This window comes from Sinocyclocheilus anshuiensis, unplaced genomic scaffold (assembly GCF_001515605.1).
Source record: "Sinocyclocheilus anshuiensis isolate Anshui unplaced genomic scaffold, SAMN03320099.WGS_v1.1 scaffold55, whole genome shotgun sequence".
In the NCBI taxonomy this organism is placed as follows: Eukaryota; Metazoa; Chordata; class Actinopteri; order Cypriniformes; family Cyprinidae; genus Sinocyclocheilus; species Sinocyclocheilus anshuiensis.
Window position 1 is genome coordinate 1,060,483 of NW_015549647.1, and position 14,663 is coordinate 1,075,145.

At 38.2% G+C, this 14,663-nt stretch overlaps 1 protein-coding gene across 1 annotated transcript in view; it reads right to left on the reverse strand.

Annotated features, from left to right (window-relative positions):
* The window catches only part of LOC107659984 (tomoregulin-2-like), a 59,730-nt gene that overhangs the window by 14,929 nt on the left and 30,138 nt on the right, over window positions 1-14,663 (reverse strand). Inside the window, exons 4-6 of the mRNA XM_016449121.1 lie at window positions 13,519-13,545; window positions 5,714-5,810; window positions 2,975-2,994 (exon numbers count right to left, since the gene is read on the reverse strand). Of these exons, the coding sequence (XP_016304607.1) occupies window positions 2,975-2,994; window positions 5,714-5,810; window positions 13,519-13,545 (144 nt within the window). The remainder of the gene's footprint in view (window positions 1-2,974; window positions 2,995-5,713; window positions 5,811-13,518; window positions 13,546-14,663) is intronic.

Here is a 14,663-nt window from a genome sequence, read left to right on the forward strand (position 1 = left end):
GTGTTAGTTATAAATGTTGCACACACACTTGCAGAGAGAGAGAGAGAGAGAGAGAGAGAGAGAAAGAGAGAGAGAACATAGAGCAGAGTAAACTTCACTGTCCACACTAGACAGAGATTCATGCCTGGATTTACTCATTTAAAAAAGGGTGAGATAAATAAATTCTCTATATAAGAGTGTTTAAATGTGTTTATATGTGACTGTTTAGGATTTTAATGACGGATGAAAAGTAATTAAATTCAGTAGCCAAAAAAGAAGTAAATACCACACCATTTTCAAGTTGTATTTTTGTTAAATTATGCAAAAAGTATCAAAGATTTATGTGTATATATGATGCATCAAATTAGCAAGACAAAGGAGATGATCATTATAATCCATTTGTTACATTTGTTCATGAGCGATTATGTGATGCATGTACAGAATATTCACTGTTGGACATTTAATTAAATAGTTTAATTTCTAAAAGTCCACAGTGCCCGAAGTGCCCAGCGTTGGAAAAATGCCCATAAATAATTATATACAATAATAAGAAAAACCCATTTAAACAAACAAATCACAGCAAATGAAATGCCAACTATTAAAGGAACTAACAAACATATTTAATTTCAATAATAATAATTGGTTTCTGAAACTTTCGAAGAAAGAGAAATACTGTTTGATTAATGTTGGACTTCCAACTTATAAGAAATACAGTGGGTACGGAAAGTATTCAGACCCCCTTAAATTTTTCACTCTTTGTTATATTGCAGCCATTTGCTAAAATCATTTAAGTTAATTTTTTTTCCTCATTAATGTACACACAGCACCCCATATTGACAGAAAAACACAGAATTGTTGACATTTTTGCAGATTTATTAAAAAAGAAAAACTGAAATATCACATGGTCCTAAGTATTCAGACCCTTTGCTGTGACACTCATATATTTAACTCAGGTGCTGTCCATTTCTTCTGATCATCCTTGAGATGGTTCTACACCTTCATTTGAGTCCAGCTGTGTTTGATTATACTGATTGGACTTAAAATTAAAATGACAATAACTAACTAACAAACTAACTAAATAAATAAAATTAAAAATATTATTATGAAACTTTTGTAATAGATAATAATAAATATATTATATCATATATATATATATTTTTTTTTATTTTTATTTTTTTTTCCCCTTTGGCAACATGAAAAAAATAATAAAAAAATTATTTTATTTTCTTTTCTACATGTATACTTTTTAGGTTATGAATCCCCGATGTGGTTTCAGGATTTTGTAACCCACTATTTGAACTCATTACACTGAATAACAAAAAACTTCAGACATAGTTATACATATTGCTAGTTTATAAGATGAAAGTGTTGTCTGGCACTGAAAAGTGTCTAACTAGGACCATACAGTAATTGCCATACAGGCACACTTACAAATTCTTAGAGAGAGAAAGAGAGAACGCTCTTAGACCAGATATATTTGCTACATCTCCACTGTCTAATATATTTACTGGTGAGCACTTCATCTCTGAGTCTGGTATTGATTTATAAAACCCCGCTGTAATATTTCTAATCCCTCCATATATGCCCAGAGTATAACAGACCAGACCTGGCAGTGTTCGGCAAGACATACATGAGTCAAAGCAACATGAACCATGCCTGACTCGACTTATCCACACTTATCATGTTCTCAGACATTCATCTGACAACAAAACAGGCACATGCAGGCATGCACGCAATATGTGATTGTAACAGCATGAAAACTGCAGATTCACTGCATTTTCACTGAGCTGAAGAAAATGTGATTAGAGGGTATGAATTGATTACTGTTAGCTTGAGCTGTATTTCTATGCTATAGGACCAACCGCATCAGTGCTCACAGATGTAGCTGCTAATTGGTTATCAGACACAGCACACACATACAAATAGATTCCAAGGGGAAGAAAGGTAATGAAAGAGAGAGAGAGAGAGAGAGTGATGGAGAGAGAGGAGTCCTATAACGTCTGGAATTACAACTCTGCAGATCAATCTAGCACACTCAATGTTCGCTGTGGCTGATGGAAACTATATTTTCTCATTTTTCACAGCTTTCCAAAAATATATTTGATGAAAGCAACTTAGAAAGGATCAGTAGGGATTTCATGACTCTCAAATATATACTTAATCTTGTGGAATTGGAGCAGTTATATTTGGTTTAAAGATTCCCTGCATATTAAACCACAAACCCATACAGGGAATGTCACACACAAACATCTTCTAACAGGCCATATTCTACATTTGTTGCTTTTTTTCCCATTTAAGTCTGCTTATATTTTTGGATCAAAACAAAACAACCTTTTCTCTCTGACCCCTATTAAATAGCCTTTTTTTGTTGTTGTTGTTAAATTAAAATTTCGTTTTGTATTTATTTACTTATTCTATGTATTTACTGTATGTATGTTTCACTACCATTCAAAAGTTCAGTGTCTGTAAGATTTTGTAATGCTTTCTTATGTTTAATAAGGCTGCATTTATTTCATAAAAAATACAGTAAAAACAGTCATATGTGAAAAATTATTATAATTTAAAATAACTGTTTTCTATTTAAACATTTTTAAAAATCTGAATTTATTCCTTTGATGGCAGAGCTGAATTGTAAGGAGCCATTACAGTGTGATCCATCAGAAATCATTCTAATATGCTGATGTGGTGCTTAATCAATGTGGTATTATCAATGTTCAAAACAGTTGTGCTGTTTAATATATATATATATATATATATATATATACATATACATACATACATACATACAATAATGTAAAAGTATTCACTGTCACTTTTGATCAATTCAAGGCATCCTTGCTGAATAAAATACATTTCTAAAAAAAAAAAAAAAAAAAAAAAAGTTCTTATATATTTTGAGTGTCTTGTGTGTACATTAATAAATTAATTGAATGAAGGGCTTTTTAAGTGAACTCCAAAAACCCATTAAAAATGGTGAAAATGAAGAAGCATGCACATTCTCTCCACACTGTGTACCTGAAACAGAAGAAGTAGAACACATCTTTCAGAGTAATCAGCAGAATGAGGCAGAGGTGTGACTGCAGAAGAATAACCCTCTGATTTCACAGTGAAAAACAGAGCGCTGTTCTGACATGTAATTGGCAGGTGTGGCACAGATCATTTTGTAGCGCTGCTAAATGACATTATCCTTGGTCTGTGATGATAAAGGGGAGTCAAAAATTATATACGTTATTTTTTTATTTATTTTTTACTTAATGGTTTTGTAGCTCCTGGCACTTTCTATGACATTTCTACACCATTAGAGGCACAAATCCCATGCTTTTGTAGTGAGAACTTAGAAATGTTAGATTCTAGAAACTATTATCTAACATAAAATTGACCTAGAATGAAAAGTAATGTCATAATTTCGACATACTGTATGATGAATTGTCCCACATTTTGTGTGCAACCCTGTTAGAGTTGACAGCAATGATCATGCACATTTCTTTATTTAAGGGGAATATCAGTAAACCATATTTTAACTATTTAATTTTAATATTTTGTTGTTGCAAATCAGTAGACATTTTCTAAAATTCTGTGACAGGTTTGCTAAAATTAAAACTTCTTACAAAATGAATAGAAAAAAGCTCAAATAATACTTAGTTTGACCCCTAGGTTGGCGATCTGCTTTTGCTTATAAGGTTAAAGGAGTAGTTCACCCAAAATTTAAAATTTCCTGAAAAAATTCTCAACTTCAGGCCATCCAAGATGTAGATGAGTTTGTTTCTTCATCAGAACAGATTTGCAGAAATTTAGCATTACATCACTTGCTCACCAATGGATTCGTTGCAGTGAATGGGTGCCATCAGAATAAGAGTTCAAACAACTGATTAAAAAAGCTGCATGTTTATAATAAACAAATTCATCATCAAGATGTCTTTAACTTCAAACAGTTGCTTCCATCTATAATATGAGTTCTCTATCCATGATAACTCCATAGTCATCTTGTCTGAATCAAGAGAGAAATATGCACAGATCAAGCACTGTTTACAAGCAAACACAGTCCAAAACAGCTCTAAACAAATATGCTGGTGGATTTTGATGTGAGAGGACAACAGAGGATGGACTTTATCACTGGAGGAAGCATTATTATGGATTATGGGCTGGTATTTTGGCCAGAATCAATGGTTTAAAGTTAAAACACCTTAATCGTGGATTTCTTTCTTTCAAATATGCAGCTTTTCACTTCACAAGATGTTAATTGATGGACTGCAGTCATGTCTGCAGATTACTTGTGGATTATTGTGATGTTTTTATCAGCTGTTTGGACTCTCAGAGGAACAAGTGATGTAATGCTGAATTTCTCCAAATCTGTTCCTATAAAGAAACAAACTCATCTACATCTCAGATGGCCTGAGCCTGAGTAAATTTTAATTTTCGGGTGAACTATTCCTTTAAGCACCTCCTTTCACTGATCATTTGTTGGAAAACAATAAAAAAAAAAAAAGTATTTATTAAGAATTTCAGGGCCTATTTTGTCTTGTATTTCTGGAAAGTGCCCCCACACCCACTTTTAACCGACCACATGAACCTTAACGTAGACACACTCACACACATTAACCGCCGAGATGCCTCATTTCCCTCTTTTCATCTCTGTCTCTTTCTGACATTTTCTCTCTCATTCGTTCCCATCCCCTTTCACATCTCTATCTCTCTCCATCCCTCGGTCTCCCTCTGATCTGTCTGGTTAGTGTATTACCGTGAGGGATATTTGAATGGTAATTGCTCTCCCATGGTCCTGAGGTTTTAATCTGTCTGCTAGGGATGAGGACCTCTATTAATTGAAGATGGAATTGCAGCGGAGAGCTGCGCTCTTTTGCCCCTCCATCTCTTGGGTTGCCTCTCCGCTGTCCTGAAAGCTGGGCCTTGTACTAGGAAATAATCCATCATCCTTTCAGACTGACAGAGAACTGACCCTCACATTCCAGCGACAATACAATTAACATTTACAATCTGCTCAGAATGCCACAGAATTCCACGGCGCAACATGATAGTCAATGGGTTAACTAAATTACAAGGCTGAAATGTAACAGAAAAGAGAAACCTGAAGGGGAAATGATGGCAAAAAAAAGCTTGTCCATGTGAGAGTGATTATAAATGGGTCAGAACACTGACCTGGAATCAGCTTTTGCTGATTTTTTTTTGCAATAGATCTGAACAGATGGGAGGTTGGCAAAGTCAATATGACATCAAAATTTACTTTTGTAAATTAGATTCCTGTTTTGCTGACATCACAAAAATCATTGTCTTATTTAGTATTTTTGTCCCAATTTCCTATATCTAAACATCCTCAAAACAGGATCAATTTGCTTATCTTAAATTAAGTTTATTTCACTTACCCTACTGGTAAATTGTTTTCTTGCTTTAATCATAAGCCTCACTAAAGATAAGGGACAGATATCACAAGAGAGATTGCAAAGCTAAAAGGGAGAGATGGAAAGACAGAGAGAAAGACAATCGAATAGAGATTATTTACTGCAGCGCATGGCGTTCAGCACGCACCCTCGGCTATGCACTGCAATGTATCACAGAAATGCCATAGACTTCAGTGCCAGAAAGAGCAGAAACTCACGAAAAGCAGGCCTGCATCTGATACATGCCATTAGACACACCCCTGTATTCCTCAAGCCCTCTGGCTCTCTGAAGAACAGAACGTCAAGACCCTGAAAAGCTGTCGCACATGTCTGTGACTCACCACACGTCCTCAGAATCCTCGTCACACTCGGCCCCAAACTGACAAATGTCGCATGTTGATGTCTCCTTCTGACTGATCTCGGCTGAACCCTCGTTAACTGGAGAGAGAGAGAGAGCAAATGAGATGAGAGATCTTGAGAGTTGCACTTAAAGGGGTCATATTATGAGGAATCAAATTTTCCTGTATCTTTTCAGATAAAAGAGTTCAGGGTTCTTTTATGAAATAATGAAATAAAACTGGTGTTATTTGATTTACATTAGAGGAGTCAAAAGTGCAAGTGAAGAACATGTTTGAGATAAAATATGAGTAAGTAATTACACATGTAATTTAGTAAAATTATGCAAAAAGTTTAAAAATATTATGTGTTTATTTAGGATACATAAAATGCTAGCTGTAAAATTAGCCTTGGTAACACAAACAAGCAGGCCATTAATTTTCTTAAATTAATTACATTTATTATTAAATTTACTGAAAATTCGCTGACGGTCACGGCGAGTGTATCTCATGCTTGGGGAGATCCCATTCTGAAGATGCGCTCAAGGAGATGGAATGTCCTCATTGCGAGGATATGAGTCTCTCCTCTCTGCGTTCGCGGGCAGCTTTCTTTACAGAAAGTGACCCTGCCCCTCGCGCCCTCCCGTTTTCTTCCTCCCAGGAGCCTGCAAGGAAAAAACAGCGGGGCAGAGGACCTCGGCCCCCAGAGACGAGCAAGCTCACGCCGGCCCCGAACCCATATGCCTTGCTCTCTCCTCAGAGAGAGGCTTCCCCCGTCCTCTTCTCCCAGCCAGACCAGCATCCCTCCGCGGCTGCAAGCAATCTGGTCTTGTTTGGTGGGAGCGAGTGTGATGCGCTTGACGACAGCTTGTCATTAGCGGCCTCCGACGCAGAGGAGCTGTCGGGCTCAATCAGTGACCCCGCCCCCCTGCCGCCTACGGAGCACAGTGTGCCCAAGCCAGGCATGGACACCGAACTCATCCGCGTCCTGTCAAAGGCTGTAGAGGAGCTGGGATTGGAGTGGTTGGATGAGTGGTTCTTGCCGGGGCGCCGTCAAGCCCCTCGACAACGAGCGTCACCATTCTTCCCCGAAGTTCATGATGAACTCACAAAGTCGTGGCGTGCCCCCTACTCGGCCCACCTATGTGCCTCCTCTTCCTCCGCCCTCATGACGGTCGACGGCGCTGAAGAGAAAGGGTACGACAAAATGCCTCCCCTGGACAAGTCCTTTGCTGCACATCTCTGCCCGCCCATGGCTATCGGCTGGAAGGTGAAGGTCACTCACCCATCCAAGCCATGCAGGACGACATCAGATGGATATAACAACGGATATCGTTCCTGGGAGCAGTTTTCGACTCGGCCCGTATGAGGGCGACAGTTGCACCAGAACGTGCTCTGCCTATCCAGCAGCTCGCGGCCTCTTTCAAAATAGGAGTCTCTCGCCCCCTCAAGGCGTTTCAGAAGATGCTAGGTCTTATGGCCTCTGTGTCTCCAGTACTACAGCTGGGCCTGCTCCATATGCGGCCCCTTCAGTACTGGATGAAACCGCTAGTTCCGTCCCATGCCTGGTGTCACGGACGCCTTCATATCGAGGTGAACCAGGCCTGTGTGGCAGCCCTAGCCCCTTGGAAAGACTCTCATTGGATGGAACGGGGTGTGCCCCTGGGAATGGTCTGCAGAAGGAAGGTAGTCTCGACAGACGCTTCCAACATGGGTTGGGGAGCGCTGTGCGACGGCAAACCGGCCTTCGGCCTCTGGTTGAAAGAGGAAGGATGACTACACATCAACTGCCTGGAAATGCTGGCAGTGTGTTTGGGCCTCCGCACCTTCTTGCCAGACCTAAGGGGACGCCGTGTCTTAGTCCGATCGGACATCATGACGGTAGTGTCCTACATAAATCGCCAGGGAGGACTCTCCTCGAGACGCCTCTTTACTCTAGTAGAGCGTCTCCTAGAGTGGGCTCAGCTCAAATTGCGCTCACTGAGGGCGAAGCATGTGCCAGGCAGGTTGAACCAAGGAGCAGAAATGCTGTCTCGGAGCAATGTCCCCTCGGAAGAGTGGATGGTCCACCCCCAAGCGGTTCAGAAAATCTCCTCAGAGGAGTGGATGCTCCACCCACAGGCGGTTCAGAAAATCTGGGAGATCTTTGGCAAGGCAGAGGTCAACCTCTTTGCCTCAAAAGACAACTCTCACTGCCCAACTTATTTCTCGAAGGACATAAGCAGCCTATCATGCTCCTATAGCAGGCCAATCGGTGGGCAAGAACAACCTGGTTGTTCGCTTCTTGAAGGGGTCTAGAAGGCTTAACCTGTCTCACGCCTCCACAGTTCCTACATGGGATCTGTCCACGATGCTGAGGGCTCTAAGGAGCCCTCCCTTTGAGCCGCTACAATCCGTTGACTTTCATCCCCTGATGCTAAAAAACGTTCTGCTACTGGCGCTAGCATCGGAAAAGCAGATGGGAGATCTACAAGCGCTCTCTGTGAGCCCCTCTTGCCTGGAATTCAGGCCCAACGACTCTAAGGTCGTCCTGAAACCAAGGCTCGGGTACATACCTAAGGTGCTCTCTACCCCGTTCAGAGCACAGGTAATAACTCTATCGGCACTTCCCCCCTCGGAGGAAGACCAGTCAGCACGACTCAGTCTTTGCATCAGTCGAAGTAACCTGAGAATCCCACCAATAATTAAAAATGGCCAAATGATAATGACATATACAGTTTTCACAAGATATGTTTGAAATTCTTGCACTGTTCTGCTGCACTCCATTATGCAGCACTCTGGTTGTTAGGATGACAAAAAGCTTTAAAAGTTACATTTTCAACTTGGTCTGCCTCAGTGGTCTAACAGCGCTCATCAAAGTCAAAATAATTCAGATGGCCAATCAAATCAAAGTAGGCTGGGTTTACAGTTCACAGAAGCAGAGTGCAAATTCCAGCAGGAAGCATCAATTTAGGAATGAGGTGATATGGAAATGTGCAAAATGCAAATCATTATAGTCAACTGTTTTATGATAGAAATGTTAAATGACCAACAGCTATATCCAGTGATGCAAACAACTTTTTTTTCCTCAAATATGCGTGTGTGAATTACCAACGTCAGGGGTGTATTAACGCACGGGGTTCAACGGGCTGAAATCCAGGGGCCTACACTTGGAAGGGGCCTACTGGCTGCAGGTAAATTATATTTTTTGAATAATTATTTGTATATATGGATGTTTGCAGCAGTGACAACAGGGTCTTATTAGCACAGTTGTTAACCAGAAAAAATAAAAATGGCACTTCATGCCCAAAAGGTTGCTGACCCCTGCCATATATATAGACGATAGTAACAGCCATCAAGTATGGTTAAATAATTAGTTAATTATTGCTGGGGACCAGCCTACTGGTTGCAGTATCAGCCAAGCTGCCCCTCAAAAAAATAAAAATGTAACCATAAAAGTGATGCATTATTGACGACAAACAGCCTGAGACTCTTCCGTTAGCCCACACCTGCATGAAAATCTGACATTATCACAAGTTTATCACCACAGAGATGAAGACACCTCACCTTAGTGGTTTATACTGAAAAAGGAACAGTGTTTGGTGTGTATTTGTAATGTAATCTAAGCTTCAATAGTGCCCCTGACTAAAATGCTTTAATTAGGACAGTGCTAATTGTAAATTTGCAGTGCTTGAGCCGCTATTGGCAGTAAATGAAAAGATCTAAGTAAACATAGCATGAGAGTTCCTGAAGGCTAAATATGGGTCAAGCAGCAGCTTTTTGCCTGAAAAATAGCTAGTTTGAGTGGGTGTAAAGGAACAGCCTGATTTTCTACACATTATGGAGTTTAAAGTGTCAGTTGTTGCAATGTGGTCACATTCAGATTCACAGAGTCAGGGATAGTGTGTAGTGTTGCTAATAAAAGCTAGACAAAGCATTTAAGCTAAAATGGAGATATTAGCTATGGGCTAAGATGAGTTTTGTAAATAATCACCTCCTTCTTGTTGCTTACAATCAAATGCAGAATGTTAGTTCATACTGCATGATGAATCTGATAGTTTGAACTATAGCTACCCATGGATTCCTGTGATTGTCATATCAGTGCGGATCTGACTAGCTACACACAGATTTCTGATAGTGAGAAGAAAGTTCTATAAGACGTATATTCTGCACAAGCAGCATATCTGCTGCCATTATAGCCGGACCCTCTTTTCTTAGTTTACGGACATGATATAAATATGCAAAAACAAATGACAGGACTTTGAAGTTTCCATCCAAATCAAACCCGACAGCTCTGAATATAATTCCTTATTCCAGAGTCCTTTTAATTCACTTGATAATCAAAAACTAGGCATTACCATATGTCCATCCCATATATTACCACATTTTTGGGATAGTCCACCCAAAAATTAACATTTTGCAATCATTTACTCATCCTGAAAAAAATTTTTTTTTGTCCATACAGTGGAAGTCAATGGTAACCAATTCCGTTTTATTACCAACATTCTTCTGACTAACTTACAGAAAGTCATACACATTTGGAACAATGTGAGGGTGTGTACATTTTGACAGAATTTTCATTTTTGGGTCAACTATCCCTTTAAAACCATTTTCTTGAATTTCCAGCAAAAACAATTATATTCTGTTACTTACGTCCAAATACTTCCCTACGAAAAACAGTATGTTAAAACAGTATGCTAAAAGAGTAGTATTTTAGAATTCACAGCATTCATTAAATAGTAGATGAGAAGTACTTGGATGACCTACTGCTTCCGGTAAGATTCTGAATTGAACATCAGATGAACACTTTACTATCCCATGAGGCCATGGGAGAGGGTTTGTGAATTGCAGAGAAGCAACACAGCTGATGCCGTAGGTCACATGACAGAGACAACATGGCGAATGTAATGCATCCAGGTTTCATTCATACTCCAAACTATGTAGAGTGTACTTTTTGAACGGGCGTGAAGTAAGTTCTTATTTAATATATGTGATTTGGGACACAGATTATGATACAAGATTTTGTTCATATGTCCTTCCCTATTGGATACATAAGATCTCATGTTCGACAATACTATTTCTCTCAGGTTAACAAAACTTTGATTTAGAATCTGTATTTTTAAGAAGCCCCGCTTGTATCTAAATTTCTCATTTTTTTTAGGAGTCAGTTGTCAAAGAATGGAATTAAGTGTGTTTTCATCATTGGATTTACGTGTGTGTGTGTTGGAAGACTTTTGCGCAATATCTCTGCTCAGTTATATGAGGCTCTCAGTTATGTGTGAGTGAGGAGGAAGTGTTGTTTCCACATCAATAGAACATATCTGATTCTGAGGGTGTATGTGTGTGATTTAGAATGTATGAGCCAGAGCTCATCAATGATTTACACTCGGACATTAAAACATGTTTGATCTTCCTGGAAGAGGAGCAACGCTTTCCTCAAACTAAACTCTTCTCTTGAGCCACACTGATCTGTCTCACTGATCTGTCACACCTCCATCCTTCTCTCTTCCTGCCCTTTTCTTTTCTATTTCCCTCCCTATTTCCTTTTTTTATCCTCTCTTATTTCATTTCTTTTCTTCTCATCCTCAATTTCCTGTTCCCGTTCTTCTGTTGTTCCATTTTTTCCAGTCCCTCGTCTTATGTATATCACCTCCTGATCAGTCAATGGGATGGGCATGATGGCTAGCCGTTTAACAATAATTGAATAAATAAGAGTGGTTAACTATTTTTAACTAAACACCATTCTTTTGAAATTTCTATTCACCGAATACTAAAAAATTTATCACTGTTTGTACAAAAATATAAATCATTCAACATTGATAATAAGAAGAAATGTTTCTTGAGGACTAAATCAGCATATTAAAATACTTTCTGAAGAATCATGTGACACTGAAGACTGGAGTAATGATGATGAAAATTCAGTTAAATATTTTATATCACAATATTATTGTTTACTCTATTTTTGATCAAATAAATGCAGCTTTTGATACTACTTTTAATGTAATTCTTTTTAGTGTAATTGTAGGCAATGAATTATGAGATGCAAAATCATAGAGAGTTTTAGCATTCTAGAAGCATGCTGCATTTCACAGTAAAGGCCCTTTCACATGACTCACATCAGCTTTGCCCAATGAATTGAACTCTAGGAGCTATTACCTCCAGCGGCACACTGCGTGCCTGTCAAGCACTGTTAATGCATCACTCAAAGTTCAAACAATTTAAAACATGATCCTGTTTGCCGTGACCTTTTAAAGCACAGCCAGTGATTACTGGAAAATTCACGTGATGAATGCATTTACAGGTCTTAAGTCTGTGATGTTTGTACATGCTTTTGCATCTCTAATGATGCCATTTAGAGTTTTAAAAGCAATGAGATATTTCGAGGAGATTTTGAATTCCTCTTAATTTCATTTATTCAATTATATTTACCTTAATATTTCCAACAACAACCCAGTTCTTAAATTCATGTAAATCCATTTTTGACGAGTGTTTTTTTTCCTTTCTGCAGTGTATGGAATCAATTGCCATGCCCCTTTTATATTCTAAGCTTAAGCTTAAATACATGTTTTCGCTGTTTACTGTGTGTGCACTACTGCTTTCTTGGTACATACAAGTAGCAACCTCATAGAATTGGCTTTACGTAACTCTATCTGCAATGCTTTTCATGTGGTGGTCAAAAGTGCACATGATGCTTGCACTAAAGCCTTGATGCGAGTTATATGAAAGGCTAATGTATGAAATGGAAAACCTGCATATTATTTTCTGAATACTGCACAGTATGCCTATTACAAAACAAGTGGTAACTGAAGCAGTTGCCAGTATTCTGCAAACATGGAGATCTTGGAAATAATAAAAACAAAAAAAAACAAAAATTTTATTTTGCATTTTTACTTTACTTTTGTGCAAGAATTTCTTGTCTTTTTGCAGTCTGATCAAATAAATAAATCACTGGAGACTGTAAAAAATTACTGGAGTAAGAATTATTGGAGTATGTTTTCCAAGAAATATGATTTCATTCTTTCTACTTTCTAGCATTTCATGTTTAATTCAGTGTTTTACTTGCCATTTCTTTGTAAATAATTGTGAAACTTACTAGCAAATTCGGAGTTAACTTTTTTTATGCAAAATTTTTTTTTCAGTGTATGCTATTCCAAACATAAAGCTTACTACATTAATTCTGTATTCCAGAACGCAATGTGACTTGAACTTTATAAATAAAACGTAACTAATATCAGATGCAATTTTCAGCTGACTAACTTTCAGTTTATCAGACTTTCAAAAGCAAAGAAAGTTTTACACAAAACTGGATTAAAAGTGCAAATTATGTTACTTTCTGATATAAACATGCAATTTGGTAATGTCATGTGACAACAATATAGCATGATATAGCAAAATGCCTACTATTTCACTTTTTTTTTTTTGAAGTACTAAGACCATTAGGTGTTCCATTCCAAACATAGTCTCTACCTCTCCATTCCTTGTTTCACATTCATTTGATCGGCTGAACTTTTCTAATATTTCAGAGGAGATATCATCTCTCCCTTCAGAGCATCCCTCCCTCTCTCTTTCTTCTGTTTCTCTCTCCTGATCTTCCCGTCACCCCATCCAGAATCTCTTTTTAATTAGTCATGCTCTAGAGTGAAATTCTTCATCCTGGATTCACTTCATAAGTACTGCTGGCATATTCACATCTATCAGGAGAGGCAGACAGAAGCTGCTGTCATCCGAACTCAGTATGAGCATTTTTGTGTGTGTGCGTAGATGTGAACATACAAAGCGAGATTATTATTGTAATGCTCTGTATTAATTAGAGATGAGTTGCAAATACTCACCATCATCCCCTGATCCAGAGCCAGCATCTACAAAGCAGAAAAACAGATGGTCAGGAACACAAGCATCATGTCCATTCAAACGGATTTCGTTGTATTTTTGAACCAATTCAAAATGCAACTTACAAACAAAAAAACAATATATTTGATAATTAGGTTGCACGTTCATAGATACAAAAGCTGTTGTCTGCAACACTGTGGCAAAATCATACATCCACACATATAAATCCAATCTGGCCAACTGAGTCGCTGCTTCTGCAGATAATTTGCATTAAATTGAAAATTTTGTGATCATCTACCCAGCCTGCATGTTGTCGAACTTGTATGATCGTAGAGCACAAAATTATCTTATAAGTTTACTGGCTGTCAAGTTCAATTGCATTTTCACTTTATTACAATTAATTAGGTTGGGATTTGAACACAGGTCCTCTTTGCTCACCAAGAAAAAAAAACTGTAATTTTAAGACACAAGAATGCTGTAGTTTAGTTAAGTGATGATCAAATAAAGAGGCACAAATGTCAAATTGATGTTAAAGGCATATTCCTCTAAAAATGAAAATTCTTTCATTTAATTATCTTCATGCCATACCAGATGTATATGACTTTCTTTCTTCAGATGGACACAAACAAAAACAGTAAAACAATCCATCCCTGTGAGTCAATATGCAATTATACAGGACCCCCAAAATTGATGCATCATAATCGACACAAAGCGAACACTGCGATAATCCATGTGGCCTCAGTTGATGAATCAATTTATTCTAAAGTGAAACTTAAGAAAAGGTGTGTGTAAAAAATACCAATATTTTAAACAGTTTGATCTATAAACCATTGCTTCCGGCCAACTGTCATATACGTTGACACTTGACATAAATGTCATCACATTGTTAAGTGTGACATAAGTGCATTGCAAAGCTCGTGTGTGAAGTGACGTCCTCTTTGCTTCCTCGTGTGAGCTTCTTATGTCACGCTTCACAATGTGCTGATGTAGCGTTTCACAATGCTCTCATTAATCCATGTTTGACAGTTGATGGATTACAGTTTTGTGTGGTTTCTGAAGCGTCACTTTGGGGGTCCCATACACTTGTATTATATGGACTTTTTTGTGTGTGTGTGTGTGTGTGTGTGTGTGTGTGTGTGTGTGTGTA